We start from the raw sequence: 16,443 nt of genomic DNA, 5'->3' as shown, positions 1-16,443 counted from the left end.
ACACACACACACACACACACACACACCAACCAACATGCTCACAGGAGATGTGTTTGTATCACATTAATTATGTGGTTGCTGGTTGGTGTCCTGGTGGCTAGCTGTGGCATACCCTCTCAACTATAATATAGTTCTTTTTTATAGTCTTATGTTCCTTATCCACAAAAAAACTATTACCCTGCATCTGCACACTTCAAAACATGAAACCTATATTGTTTTATAAACCTGATTTTAAACATCTTTACAATGCTTATAGTTTTATTAAACACAGTTCTGTGGCATACATAGCATAACTGATAACATATACAGAATGCTGTGATTACATAAGTTTAATAACACTAGGAAGCCTTGACTTTGGTTCACTTTTATTATATGACCTTATTTTAAGAAGGGTTTAGTGAAGGGATTAATGAATACATTTTTCTTTGGAACTGTTGATAATGTTCTCTACAGTAATTTGGTGACTAAAATTGGAGAAGAAAATGTGGATGTGTCAAGTGTAGAGTTTGGAATGGTGATTATTTGAATATGTTCAATGCTAATCATAGTTATGTTGTGCCACTATGTATGTAGAGACAGGTAAATGTTTGTCATTCAAATGTTTGACTGAACGGTACATGAACTATTATAATAAAGGAATGATAATAAGATCTTTTAGCTAAACAAGCTAAATCTAATACCCACATCTGTTGGTTCATATATACATAATCCAAACATTAAATTCCTTCTTTTTAAAAATAGTGGACTAGGTAACTAATGGTGTGGAAAATATGAAATCTGGCATTGGAAGTCAAAATCATCTCAAATGGAAAAAGATGAGTAATGAGAGTGAGTGGGCGTAACTTTTGTTTGACCATGTCCTCCTCCACCTTGCACACATTTGCACACTAGCATACACATGGACTAACACAGAGTACAGACCAACACACTGTCAGCATCGTTGTGGAGCAACAGGAAACAGTTCTTACATTTTGCCCTTAAAACAACAGTAAGCAACGTGAAAGAAAAACAAATTTGAAATGAATGATCTAAGAGCCCTAGATCTGTCAGAGATGATGTTTGCTTGATACGACACAGGTTCAACTCTGCTGTGCAGGTCGTGCCTTTGATGCGCTGTATGTAGGTTGTTGCGCAGGGTTTTCCGTTGCCCTGGAGCCCCAGGTCTGTCATCAGGGCTGCTCAGACAGACATTGAATGTTCTAAGTTAGCAAAGTTTTACAAGTCACGCACACATCAGTCCTGTCCGTGAGGTTGGCATTAGTTAGAAGAGCTCCACCTTGCACAGGCCTGCATGCTGATAAGGAATGAGCACTGAATCAGTGGTTGTCTGTATATTTTCTGGTTATGTGTTTATGTAGTGTCTGGTTGGACACATCAAATAGGCAGTACACTGGTCATTTTCAGGTGATATGGAGTAAAGATAAAAGTGCTTCTTGGCATGCGATTTGCAACCCTGCACTTTAAGAATGGCAAAGTATGGTCACTGAACTTCTCTTATGGGCACTACTGGTGTGGACACACAATTGCTTATAGGCGTACACAGACACTCTAGACACACATAAAGGACTGGTAAGATAAGAAAATGATTTGCTACAATGTTGTCACACTGTGTTCAAAGCATTTTTCTTCCTGGGATGTGTGTGTGTTTGTTTGTGTGTGTGTGTGTGTGTGTGTGTGTGTGTAAATGCAACCAAAGCCAGGTGTCTCTTTGATCCTGCATTACAGCACTGACTCAGGCTTTTAACAGACATGTAATGAGGCTGTTTTATATGAAGCTCTAATAGTGTCTGATTTACTGCTGGGGGTGGTGTCCCGATCTGTCAGCTTCCTGTCTGGGCACAGGAAGTGTGTCTCTCTGTTACGTGCCTTTTTGATTACACACTTAGCTGACCACAGCAATTTATCCCAGTGATAGCTCCACTGGATTACTTCAGCGTAATAGAATTTTCTATGAGTGTGTGTGCATGAACATGCATTCCTGTTTCCGTGTGTGCAGTATACACATCTAATTGTCATCTGATTTACATAACTGATCTTATTAACAGACCAAGAGCTGCCAGAGTGTGCATAATATAGTATAGCAGAGTTGCTATAGTGTGTGATTTCTATTTGTAACTCTTGTTGGCTACAGTACTACCACAGGTCTGTTGAGGCTCCTAAACTTTGCAGCCTCATTTTCAGTTTACCTCGATTTCTACTTTACTTTCTCATTCTTTCTTTGTCCTACTTGACACTTGTTTTTGTCTTTCTGTCCTTTCATCCTAATTGTATTATCTCTCTCTCCCTAATTGTATTCTACTCTCTCCCGATTATTCTTCCTCTCTCTTCCACTGCTGCCTTTTTCCTAACCTCCCTTTGTCATTCTCTTTCACCAAGTCATTTTCATACTTTGATTCTTTTCATCTGCACTCTTTTGTCTCCCCTGCTTTTTTATTTCATGTTACCCTGTCCTTGTGGACAGAGAGAAATATTGCTGCTCACGTTTATTTTCCAGCATTCCAAAAGGCCCACAGCTGAAACTGTTCTCATCATGACTTTCTTAATGAATGGATACAGCAGAGGTGTGTACGTGTATGTGTGTGCACATTCTTAAGAACACAGTACAGGTGCGTGCATGATCTCACACTTTTCAGGGTTATCTGTGCTCAGTAACCCAGGTTATTTGAATGTGTATTGTTAAAAGTGTTGGCTGTTAACATTGCTGCACCTTAAGGGCTGCCTGACTGTTTCTGTGCGGCCAAAATAATGATTCTGTTGCCAGTGCAGCTTATGTGCTGAGCTCTTCATTTCCCTATAAAGACACGATTGCACTGGGAGTCATTAATGTGTTACACAGAGTTGTGAAAACAACTGATTTCTCAAAAGTGCTGCACATTGCTTGAGTACAGTAATAACCCCTACTCACTGAGCCCTCTCTCCTACAAATTGCCACACACAAAGAAAGCAAGATAAAGAAACAAACAAAAATAAGACACCTGTATACTCTATTGGGTTGAGCAACACTTACATTGTCTCTGTCATACTTGATAATTACATTGTAATGTTTTAAGCTTGTTTGAGCCTGCTTTGTTATATTGTTATATTTTGTTATATTAGGTTTATTATATTGTAACAGACTTTTTGTACCACAGAAGTGTTGAACAGTTATTTTAAATCTCTGGCAGTATTTTGTATAAGCTTTTACAGTTGCCACACACACACACACACACACACACACACACACACACACACACACACACACACAGAGAAACATGCTCACAGGAGGTGTGTTTGCATCACATTAACTATGTGTGGTTGCTGGTTGGTTTCCTGGTGGCTAGCTGTGGCCTACCCTCTAGACAGAGTTGTTTTTGGCTCTGTGGCCAACACACCCTGCTCCTCTCGCTTTCTCAGTATATCTACCTCTTTCACTATTTCCTGTCTGTAAAGTATAAATGTGCATCAACCTTGATCTAATCTTGACATGTATTCGTTATTTCGCATATTTACTTCTCCTTTCTATTCTTCTGTCTCCCTGCAAGGATTAGAATTCTTAGCTTTCCTTTTTCTAATCGATAAGCACTGTCTTCCCCTACATATCCCGTTCTTGAATCTAGTGCAGATCCAAACAGACTTCCAGCAATTGATATCCATACCGATAAGAGATCATTTACAAGTTGTGTTTAACTGCCAACCACCCACTCAATCCTTAATGACTTATCAATGATTACCAGATGGCAATTGATCACAGGGCCAAGGAAGGTCCTCTGGGGGACCTTCCTGATGAAGGACGGTCCCCTTTCCCCATAATAATTCCCAGATGAGAAGCACTAGAGCCAGTCATCCCATAGTTGAGGAGAAGACCATGTATCAAGGGAACGAGGCTGCAGTAGAAGATTTGAGGGGGAGATAGAGATGTTCTGTGGTTGTGATGAAGGAATGGATTGATGGAGTATTAGTTTTCTGTCAACTTGCCATTTGCCTGAGGCAAAGGAGCCCATGGTAGTTCGGAACGATGAGAGGGAGTGATAACCCTTTGATAAAGCCGATTTGAGCCCCTGCTGTGGGCCACGGGTAGACCCAAGCACAGCTGCAGATATTTCGGCTGGGTGGGCTGATTCTTTTTTTCCCTCCTACTTTGTCCTTTTCCCTTTTTTCTTCCCCAGCTTGGATCAAAGCTTTACGAAAATGCTTTGAAAAGGAGAAAAAGAAAAGAATGAAAGAGAAAGAGAGAAAAACAAGTGAAAGTGGCTGATAATTGCATAGGCAATCAGGGCGGCATTCCTAGGCCTGGGCAGTAGTGATAGGGATGTGTTTTATGCGGGGGGTGCTGGACTACGAGAGGTAGCACACATGTTAGCCCTTTATGCTAACCCTTTCAGTGGTCTCCCTTTCCCCTTATAACCACGTTAGTCTTCAGCAGCTTAAATGCAAAGTTATGGCCTGTTTAATTTAATTTAGATCAGAAATCATACAGTAAAATACAGTGATTTTAATGGCTTATCCATTGATTGCAAATATCTCAATTTAAGGGAATGCAAATGATACATTATAAGGTTCCAAATGGCTTGAATAACTTACCAATCAACTGTCATCATTAACGAGATGGCAAACTCTTTTCTAGGACTCAATGACTGAAGTATATATTCTTTCTAGTTAAAGACAGTTTATGTACTTTATTAGTTATCATGGCATTAACATATACTGCAGACTACATTGTTTCACAACTTTTAAAGGAATTTAGCAACCCAAGTCTGGTTCTAAACCTGCCTCTGTTACTCTGTTTTGTCGGTTTCCTTGTTTTAGTACACATAACGGGGCAAAAGCCTCACTCTAAATTTTCTTCAGTTTGCTTAGTATTTCTTCAACACAGAGAAGGCCTTGTATTTAGACACACACAAACACATTGATTCCCCTTACCCACAGGCTAACTAAATCGCTACCAAATGCACGTGAAAATCCGTAACGAATCTCGTCTCCGAGATGTTCCTGTTTTGGACTGCAGATTTCTCCCCACTTTTCTGATCAGCTCCCTTATGTGACTGTCCAGAATGGCAACTGACCAGAGGCTATGGCAACTGTGTGTCATTTTATGGTGTAGTGGAGCAAAAAGATGGTTTGGAGAGCATTTGCATCTGCATGTTTACACATGTGTGTGCACTCACCATTATATACTCATAAGCAAACTTCTTTTTCTTTTTGAAGCAACTGCAATGAAAAGGCAAAAGCCAAAAATGTTCTTTTAGGATTACCTTGCCATCTGTCATTTTATTTTGTTCATTTTTCAAATATACCTCTGTAAGCACTAAATTCAGTTGATATTATGATGCTGAATTTACTCCATGTCACAGATTGTGTACTAAATTAGAATAAACTGTTACTGCATTCTGCAAAGGTTTCCAGTACTTGTAGGCACTGGCATAAAGGAAACAATGAAAAGAAATGCGGGTCTTAGCTAATTTGTGCCTGCACTGGCCAGGCCACTTTCAGTGTACAAATCACAGTGTGCAAATTACAGTGATGAATATGGGAAAGGTCATCAAATCATAACAAATGTAAAAGGACTATGGCTGACCCATTCTCTTGAGCAAATGAGAAAGTAATAACTGTTTGGAGGTGAAATATTAAAGACCTCTCCCATTCTGTCTTTCATATACTCTCCTCCTCTATTGGCTGTGCTCTATCGCCTCTCTGCTCTTCCATTTCAGTGGTGGAGGGTTATGCAGTTCATTTACGAGAAAAATGTGCAGTGAGGGCAGAGGAAGAATATTGCTATTGAAGCAATATAAATATGTTCTGCTGCTAGCTTAGAAATCGGAGGCCAGTGGTGCTGAGAGAGCTGTTCCATATGAAACTGTGTTGGGGTCTCACATTTTTCTATCATTTTCTATCTCTTTCCTGATTTCTTTCCTGAATTCCTCATGATTTCATTCTCTCACTATCTTAGTGTCCGTCAATTCTTGCTCATTCACATTGGCATATCAAGTTATTACTTCCTATGTCCTTCATGATGTCATCACTGAAAGCTGTAGTTTTTCGTTGGTAGCATATGAGTAATGTTTCCTTGAGTGAGGATGTGAATGATATCACACTGGAGCAGCTGGCAAGAAGTAGGAGGCTGCTTAAGCCTTTCATCTTTTGACCACCTACCATACTCTCCTAGCCACGGCCCCCCCCCCCCACCCCCCATGTAAAATATGTCTTTTTCCTTTTTTTCTTGTTTGATTTGTTTAATCTCTTGATTGCTGTTTGATCAGAGGAGTAAATGTTTAAATTCCATTTGCAGTTGCCCAGCCAAGACACAAGAGGGCAAAATCTGACAGGCATACTGACTGGATGCGTTGGGATTTTGTATGCATCTGTGAGTGGATGTGTATGTATGTACATGCATACTTAGGCATAGGAGATTGTGTTGGCATATGGGGATTTTTATCTTTAATGAATTTGTCTAATTTAAGTTCTGAATAATATACAGACATTTGTAACAGTACTCAACACATTCATGGTTCTCTGTGGGGTTTTTTTTTTTTTACTATTTTTTTTTTTGGACTATAATGTATTGTAATGTCCTGGGCAATGCCCCTCAAAGCCTTTCTCCAATCCTGGATCCTTGAATATTGCCCAATCACCCCATCCTCTAATACTCATGGTTTAATCCACTGCCAATTACCATCTAGATGCGTTGCCATGGCCACTGGCCAGCCTGTCCTGACTTACCCCAATGCACAACTGTATTTTCAGAGGTGATGACAAACCTTGAAAAAAGGAGGAAAAAGGTACACAAAAAATGAAAAAGAGAATAAGCATTTGAAAATCATTAAAAATAGACTCATGCAAACCCACTCACATCCTGGCATGCTTATGGTTAAAATTCAAAAAGGAAAAGTAGAAAAAGAGAAGAGAGAGAATCCAACAGCAAAATAATTACAGTACATTTCTGATAACCAACCTTGGCTTCAGAGTTGTGGGTTTCGTTTGGGTTTGCTTTAGGGAAACTATATTATTAATCCTGATGGATATAAACTATGTTTGGTAGTCTTGTACTGTTGGTAAGTCTGTTTGCATTCTCCATATGAGTGCATCATCGCGTAGTAGTGGGCAAGGCTTAATAGAGAATCCTATGTAACAGCAATGCTCTAAGTCTTTTAGCGAGGGAAGCAGCTAGTAGTCTGGCCTTGAATAGGCAGAGATGTCCCCATGTTTATGATATACCAGCTCAGTTTACAGTTCAAGCACTCCAAGTGTAGGTGGTCCAACTCATTATTTGTGTCTCTCTCTTTTGCTCTTCCTCTCCCTATTCAGTGGAGGTGTGCACTGGCTGTAATATATATATATATATATATATATATATATATATATAAAATCAGAAGGTAACATAACAGACGTTGAAGACAGCTGCAAGTACCTTGAAATCCCACAGGCAAATCATGAAGAGGCCACAAGGTGAACATTATAGCCAAATACCTACAAAGAGTGAGGCACGTCCTGAGAAATAAGCTGAATGGGAAGAACAAGATCTGGGTTATCAGCAACTACACTCTGCCAGTCATCAAATACCCCACTGGCTTAAGTGGGCCTAAGAAGGAAATAGAGGCCACTGACATGGTGGAGGAAAACCCAAGCAGAAGGAGAAGGGGCAAGGACTAGTGACTATCATAATCAATATCCAGAATGAAACATCCAAGATCCAGGAGTGCATCAGGATGATGTCCCCAAGTGATGATGTGCTTAGTGAATACCTCAACCAAAAGACACATGAAGAGGGAAATAAGGAGTAGCAGTGTCTATCATGGGAGGATAAACCCCTGCACTGCATGCAAATAGTGGAAGTGGCTGATATGGAGAAATTCTACTAATGGCTGGAAAAGGCACAGAGACACTAATCATAGCAACATAGGAACAAGCTCTGAATATAAGATTTTTAGCAGCTGTGGTCTACCACACCAGGCAGGACCCCTGAGACAATACAGCAAATAACAGCAGCATGCAAGATGGTAGTAGGCAGAGCATACATGTAACGCCATAACCAAGTGGCTGGCATAGTGTACAGAAACATCTGTGCTGTGTACAGGCTGGAAGTTTCAAGGTCAAAGTGGCATATACTCCGAAAGGTGATAGAAAATGACTGTGCTAAGATCCTGTGGGACTTCCACATACAGACAGACAAGATGGTAATGGTTAACCAAACGGGCATAGTGGTGGATAAACAGCAGAAGCTGGTCGTAGTGAAGGATGTGGCGATCCCGGGTGTTAGCAACATAAGGAACAAGGAACACAAAAAACAAAAAACAAAATAAATAAATAAATAAATAAATTATATATATATATATATATATATATATATATATATATATATATATATATATATATATATATATATATATATATATATATAATGTTCCAACTTAAGACAAACCCTAAAGGTCCCTGGAAAAGCATTTTACTAACAGAATCCATGTGGCCCTGTCTATAGACAGCTTTTTTCCCAGTCCTACTTCCAGAAAACACTGATGTCCATATCCAATATTATCTAAAAAGTGAGTTCACCTTGCCTCTCAGCAAACAGCGTTAGGGGTCAAGCAGCTTTTTTCCCTCTGCCAGACTGCTCGGAACACAGGCCGCCTGGCGCACTTAAATATTTCGGCAGTAGCGTTGTTTTTGCTGACTATATCGGCCAAAGAAAATGCAGCAGCAGCAGGAATAGAACGGTTTATCTGCTGGCCAGAGCACCACGCTAAATTTGCCCTGAAATAAGGCCCTCCAAGGCCCCATGAGAACAACACGCATGCTGAGCAATGGGCGGCCAGGGAAGATGTTCACTCACATTCTCAGAAACTCTCCACTCCACTTTTGTGCCCAAGAAACTGTGAGGCCCCGTATGGCTTTGCTTTAGCAAAGAAAAATTCATTTTCTTTTATTTAGGTTTTATTATCAGTATAATTTCATGACCAATACCCTGGATACTAGAATGTGTATGACCTATGTGTGACCTAACTTATTTTAGTTGTTTTGGTTTAATAAGCAAAGCCAGATGGTTAGAAACAAATCATGGGCTGGACTTTTGCTTTCTGAACTTGATCTATCCACCTCTGGTTCCTTTTAGCCCAGAGTTGTCAAAATCCAGTCCTGAAGGACCAGTTTGGTGCACCAACCTGAGTTTATTCATCAGTTAATTATCAGGGTTATCCAGTGTGTCTGAGCAGGGAAATCACCAAACTGTGATGGTTTATGGGCCTCTATAACCAGAGATGGATACCCTGAGCTGAAAGGATCCAGAGGTGGATAGATCAAGTTCAGAAAGCAAAAGTCCAGCCCATGATTTGATTGTGGAAATGGAAGCAAAAAAAAAGAAAGAAAAAAAAGTGGAAAATATTTCAGCCTTCAACTGAATCCTTTTCACCACTGATTATAAATGCATCAAGGCAGAAGGTAGCCTAAATATTTTGTTTGGTGATTAACTGTTGCTGGTTCTTGGAATAATCTACATTATCTGAGAAAACTACCATCCTCAGAAGTTCTAGACAAATGTGTACATTGTCAAGCTCAGAAAAATACATATGAGCCTAACCCATTTTTTTGGAACATTTCAGATTAATGACATTTTTACCATAAGTTGTAACCATAAGTCAGCCAAAAAACAAATCGCAATTTGCAGTGCTTCATTGTCTAACTATAGCAAGGACTGAACATGGTGTACATGAAGCAAGCTATCATTCTGCCCAAAATCTCCCCTCACTGACAATTACATTTTTCCCTCCATCTTACTGGTTCTCCTCAGGTCCCCCTGGGCCAAAGGTCTCATATCGCTTCATCTCTGCTTTAAACGATTCTTCACTGGGTGGTGTAATAATGCCGGGGAAATGTTATCTCTGGTCTCTATAACTTCTTTTCCCACTCACTCTGTGCTCTTTAGCTTTGGAGATAAACCCCCTCAGCCATTACCCTCAGCACTTAGCAATTTCGCCTTGGTCAGGGAGGCCTAATTTGATTCATTTGCGAAATGGCCATTTTTTGGTATTATCTGACAATGTACCCATGACTGGAATGTTGACAGGACCTTCTTTATAGAGTATGGGAATATGACCATGTCTTTTTTTGCAGTTTTAAGTGTTTTCTTTTATTGAGGCACAAAATAGGAATAATTTAATGTATGTCTGCCTACCTGATGAGGGTAGTGATAGGTTTTAAGGACTGTTTTGCTGCTTTGTTGAATTAGGATTGTAATCGTGCTTTGCCACCCATATTTCAAAGTTGACTGTTGTTTTTGCCTTTGCCTTCATGGATAGCTTTTCCAAAGTTTTGTAAAACTGCGATAGTGGAGCATGAAAGACTGACTTCTGTTCTCTCTCTCTCTCTCTCTCTCTCTCTCTCTCTGTTTATATGTCTCTCTATCTCTTGTTATCTTTTTTAGATTGAAAACCTACAGGAGCAAGTGAAGGATAAGGAGAAGCAAATGGAAAGTTTGAAGGATAGGGTGACGTCTCTACAAAGTGACTCCAGCAACACAGATGCAGCTTTCGCCACTCTTGAGGAGGCTCTTGTTGAGAAGGTAGAGATAAGGGAATTGTTTCTAATTGAGAGAGAGACTGGAATAAAACTGCTTTGAATAAATATATATGGTTGTGTTCTACAGTTGATAGCATGGTTCTCAGGACTTGTCTGGTAACATCCTTACCAGATAAGTTACCTTATACTTTCCTTCATTTCCACAGGTGTCAGGACTTTCAAACAGGTGTTTCTGAACTCTCACATAGTAATTTAGCCTCACCTTCATGACGAAACATATAATGACAAATCACATAATTGTCACTGTTACTGGGGTAAGATTGTGAGTATCCTCATGATCACCCTGATTAGTTTTCATTCAGTAATCTTAGCCTTCATTAAAAAAGAGGGGGGGGAAAAATAAGATACAGAATATTATCTTACCAAATTGCTTACCACATTTGCTAGGTTAACATATTCAGTATTGAATAGGTGAAAAAATGTTTGGATCCTTCTGCATTATGTATACATGGTGAGGGGATTTGCCTGCTCAAAAATATATAGTAAATAAACTCAAGTTGAATTGAATTGCTTTTCTCAGTGATGGATACCATTATAAATAAAACACATATATTGTCTTCATATTGCTCAGTTTCTACTAATATTGATATCATCATAGTGAGAGTTCATGGCCAGGTGTGTCATGATCTGCGAGTTTGCTGATTGGTGGTCGTTGGTAGTTGTAAACTTTGGCTTCAGCTACAGGCACAGCTGCTTCCCACAACCATCCTGCTTTGCAGTCATTCTGTGGTCTCTCACTGTGGTTGACTTTGCACATCACAGGGAAAAATCTGTGGAACATAGAGAGAGTCTCTGGCTTTGCCTGCTAAAGTTCATTAGGTGCAATATTATTTGAATCAAACACGAGTTTCCTGATAATCAGAAGAACAAGCAAGAGTGGAATATGTGAGTAATGTATAATAGAGTCAGTATGGCCCTGTTAAATCTTTTTATTTACCTTCAGAGTAGTTGTGTACTCTCACAGGCTTATTTTCAAATTGCACAAAGACTATCACTGTATCTTAAGCATAATGGTATGATATCAGTATTTTCATTACTTTACAAGGTGGGTTTTGGTAATTTCATGCCTTGTGTAATATGGGATGCACATGGTTGTGGGTGTTGGCAGAAAGGAACGGGTGGTTCGTGCATGTAATTAAAGTGATGCAAGGTGAGCTTTTGTTTTTTCATAGAGATTTATGACACTTTGTAAAATCAACTGCAGTCTGCCTTTTTGACAAAGGTGCCAATCAAATATATGTATTTGCTGCAAATGCGCAGTAATCACTGTGGGTTATGAAATACATCCTTGAAAAACATATTTATGACACTGATGGTTATAGAACAGGCATCTTTCATGATACTGGTCAACAAATAATTTAGTTCACAGTTTATATATTTCATATCTTTTAACTTATGTTTTAACTTACCTTTTAACTTATGCCTTGTATTTGCATCACTAAAATATGGTCATCATTACAGTCTTACAGATTTTCTATTAAGGGGTTGTGGAGCCTACCTGTAGAATTAGGTTTTTCTTAAGTGTCACAAAGTCTACAGTTCTTTGTTTCTTGTTTCCAAAACACTGTTTCTTACAGTGTTTGATAATAAAAAAAAAATTGGGTTGAAAACGTGGTGATAAGATTGTTGGAAGCATTGCTATTGCAAGGTGGAGGAAGTGGATGTGAAGAAACTTGTTGCTTTGTGGGTCTAAATAAGTAATCAATAACAAAGGTGAGTTAATGACAGAATGTTCAGTCTCAGGCCACTCTCTTAGTTTATTCAGTTTCAGGAGCTTTTGACCCAAACTGTTTCATTGACGAAGAAATCCTTCTTTAGAATAATTTTCTTTTTCTTGTTTCTTATTTACAAAAGCTGTCTGTGTTCTGTTGTAATCTGTGGTTTCAGTCACAAGCATTCAGATGTTCAACTACAGATGTAATCTCTGTTTTAGATGGTCTGTTTTATATGCATGCTCCTTTAGCTAACCTGGTACAGCAGGTCAAGGCAAGTACCAGTAACACTAAGGATTTGATTCCCAGGGAGTACATGTACTGTCATGCTAATAAGTATGTACGTTTATCTGAATAAGAGTCTCTGTCAAATCCTTAAATATAGAAACATTCTCAATGGCATTCCTTAGTGTGAAAAAATTCTTTACTTCCTATCACTTTATTGCTTTTTTCTATATTCAGTCCAGGTGGACTAGGGCATATGAAAAATGCACATATTGACTATATAATTCTGTCCTTATGGGGTTTTTTTTTGGTGTTTTTTTTTTAGCATCAGATATTATATCTGATAGTCAAAATGCTGGCTATCACTTTGTAGAATGAATAGATAAATACTGTAAGAAATTAATATTGCTCCCAGGTTTCACATTTTTAAATTTTTTATCTATAGCACCATCAGGCAAACATCTTCATTATTAATGCACATTAATATATTAATCACATCAGCATTTGGTCATGTTTGCATACGCACTTGTATAGTCCTATGAAAACTGAATTTTACAATGGATTTAGACAAAATGGTAAAAGATCATGGGCCAAAAAACAAAACATATCAGCAGATTTAATGACATTTAGTAAGTAGTGTCATAGTAACAGGCTTTTCCATTCATAAATGTGGATTGCCAAAATATTTTACAGTTTGTGCAATATTTGCGTGACATTTTGTCCTCATTTGCATAACACTAGGCAAATTTAGTTTTGTTTCTCAACTAATATTGGTGGACCTTTATGCTAAATTCAGTTTTTTTTAGAATTTTCTATCGCATATTGTTTTTAAGTGACAGGACACCTAACCTTTATAAATAAGTCTGTTATTACATTTAAAATGTTTATAAACTTACTTCTATAATGTACAATGTATGATTTATATCTCTTTTTAGCCTCAGGAGCATCTCTCTTCAGTCCCCAGTAATAGTCTGACAACACAGTGTGGATCTACTCTCCTTGGTATAATGGAACAAAGAACCTAGGGGTGATAGAGAAATTCTGAAAGCATATTTGAATTCATGTCAGCAAAAGATTCTGCACACACCCATTTGGGTAATTGACAAATTTATTGAAAAGGCACATTTTTTTGTCTGTTTGGAGTGAGCCCCATAGAAAACTTTTAAACAGCGAATGCCACAAAATGTGCATAAGAAATGCAGCTTTCTGGGTTACTGAAGAAGAAACTATAAATACATATAGAATGAATAGCTGATCTGCCATGATTCAGAAGAAGAAATGAGGTCATCACTGCCCCACAACCATGTAGCTTCTGTCTTGGTGAAAGCTACAAATGCATTAATATTTTTATGCATTAATGCATAAATAAAAATGCATTAATATTTATTTAATATGCATTAATGCAACTGTCAGTTTTCAGTTAACCAATGGTCTCACAACTGGGGTTAGTCAGTCATCTGTCATCTCTGGGTGTGGGTCATTTCTTGGCATGGGTCAAAGTCATTCCTTGGCATGAGTCTTTAGCGCGTCTGGACTCATTTAATTGTCAGTTCTGATTGGCTTTCACTTTGTACACAGGTGAATGTTCTGCAGCGGTAAGTTGACAACAGTGCGCTAATTGTCCTCATGGTACCGTGTCCCACATTTTGCTTGGCATAGCACAAATACCGTTTTATGTTATATGACTCTCATTTACTAATTATTGTCTCCCTGCTTTTTTTCCTGCTCTTTTAGGATAAGGTGATGGAGCAGCTGAAAGAACAGAGACAGAGAGAGATGCAGGAGATGCAGATGGAAATAGAGATGTGTAAGACAGAGAATAAGTTGCTGAAGGAGAAGATTGCATCTTTACAGTCTCAGCTCTTGGAAAAAGAGGTGAGTGTCCTCACTGCCCACTGGCTGATGTGGCATCGGTCAGAACAGTTGTATGTGGGCTCTCTTTAGTTAGTTATGCTTTCACTAACCACCACACACAATTTGTGCCAGGGCAGAGCTTTACCTATTTATCATTCTCAGATTTTATCTAATCAAAAAAGGGGATAAAACCATAAAATTGGCATGGTTGTACATGACTGTCAAAATGCCAGACAGTGTGAATACCTATGTTATTGTATTGTAATGGGTTTTCATGAATTATGAGCCAATGCTCTGAACAGCAGTGTTTTCCATAGTTTCTGATGAATAATTGTCATGAAGAAAATGTATAACCATTTAATGCTCTTTACGGCAAAGTTGTTTGTCGTATGTTTTTTACCTTCACACCCATTTTCTCGGACCAAACAAATGTTACTTTATATACCTTATACATGTGCTTAAATCCAATAAATGCATATATGCACACATTGTCCTAGTGATAAATGCCCCAGTCACAATTTATAATTATTTTTATTGAACTAAAAGAATTAAAAGAATTTAAAATTGTACAGCTGTACTGCAAGCATGGTAATGTGCACCCTGTAACCTATACTTTAAGTGTGAACATCAATAGTAAAAACAAATCCTTCACCCTCAGGAACCCACCTGTGTACCGAGACTCCTGAGCAGAAACTGAAGGTGCTTTGTTCTTAGAGAGAGAGAGAGAAAGAGAGGGAGGAAAGACAAGAAAGAGAAGAAAGAGGAAAAAGATAAAAGAGTATAATTTATAGATCTGTCGGTGCTCATCTCCCATTGCCAGTGCAGGCTCTTCATTGTTCCCAGTGAACATGCTGGGGCAATCTTTCAGAGAACCTAATTTACGAGAATGTTTTCTTTTATATGCACTATAGCGAGCACATATCATTCCTGGAAAATTAGATCTTATTGCGCTTTGACTCTACGCCACATATAGCCTACAGTCATGAGGAACTTCCCGCTAACTCTCTCTCTCTCTGCTAATCAGAAGCACATAAACAACCTCCATCTTTAAAGCTCTAATTACACTATCAACAGACTTCAAACATTGAATATCATAAACATGAGAATATAATCACTTTGTTTATATAGTGCAGACACATTGAAGGTTTAGATTACTTAAGAAAAGGTGTACAGACATAAGAGTTTTATAGTTTGAGTACAATTATAGGAACACCCCCAAGCTATGTATAACAAGAGAGTTGTACAAGACAAACAGAACAGCCTAAATACTGCACTGTTGCATGCAAGGCTTTCCAGAGCATAAATTGCCTCTTCCAGCCTTTGTCAATATAACTCACCTTGTAATGGGTTTTCCCGTCACCCTAAACTGCTGTAGCTTGACCTTACAAAACCCTTCCCCAATGTGTCTAAGGTCAGTAGAATTCGGAGGGACTTTTATTGGTCACTTATATTTTACTCTGCTTTCAGACTGTCTTGCTTCTCTTGGTTCTCCCAAGATCTTTCGGGAGTCAAACTACAAAACCAGTCTGCAGTGATTTCAGTTTTAGTTTTGACTCTCTTCATAGTGAAGTTAATCCAGTTTTAACTCTCTTGCCCCAGGATTAAAGTATTGTACTGGAACCGGTACTGTGTGACTTGTACCTTGGTTCAGCTAAATAGTGCTATAAGCCAGGCCCCTATTGTATCCTGTGTAGATGCTGGCCCTCCTCCATTCTCCGACTCCTCTTCTAATGTGTTTCTCCTGCCCAAAACAGTCCTCTGTACTGGAACTCAGAGAGCGAATCTCATCTCTGACCTCCTCTGGCCTGCAGAAAGACACCAGGCTGCGAGCTCTGGAGAGTAGCCTGGAGCGGAGGGTGGAGGAGTGCAGCCGGCTGGAAAGCCAGCTGCAGAAGGTGGGTAGAAGTTGCCCGCATCAGACCCCACCCTTCCTCCATGGGTCGATCTGTCAGTTGCCTCCAATATGGGGGCAGCGATTACTTTCGCTATGCAAGAAAATGAAGCGAGAGTAGTTTTGCCTCCGCTGGTAAAGCCTGTCTGATAATTATCACAGAAACATGAAGTCATGTGGCACACAGGCTGTCCAAGAGCATCGAGGTGCAGAGAT

At 39.0% G+C, this 16,443-nt stretch overlaps 1 protein-coding gene across 1 annotated transcript in view; it reads left to right on the top strand.

Annotated features, from left to right (window-relative positions):
• Positions 1-16,443, top strand: part of LOC113578892 (ERC protein 2) — an 88,791-nt gene that overhangs the window by 50,794 nt on the left and 21,554 nt on the right. The window contains exons 10-12 of the mRNA XM_035536466.1: positions 10,391-10,528; positions 14,217-14,357; positions 16,091-16,231. Of these exons, the coding sequence (XP_035392359.1) occupies positions 10,391-10,528; positions 14,217-14,357; positions 16,091-16,231 (420 nt within the window). The remainder of the gene's footprint in view (positions 1-10,390; positions 10,529-14,216; positions 14,358-16,090; positions 16,232-16,443) is intronic.

This window comes from Electrophorus electricus, chromosome 18 (genome assembly GCF_013358815.1).
Source record: "Electrophorus electricus isolate fEleEle1 chromosome 18, fEleEle1.pri, whole genome shotgun sequence".
Classification (NCBI taxonomy): Eukaryota; Metazoa; Chordata; class Actinopteri; order Gymnotiformes; family Gymnotidae; genus Electrophorus; species Electrophorus electricus.
Note: the sequence above shows the minus strand (reverse complement) of the source record. Positions and strands in the feature narration are given on the sequence as shown.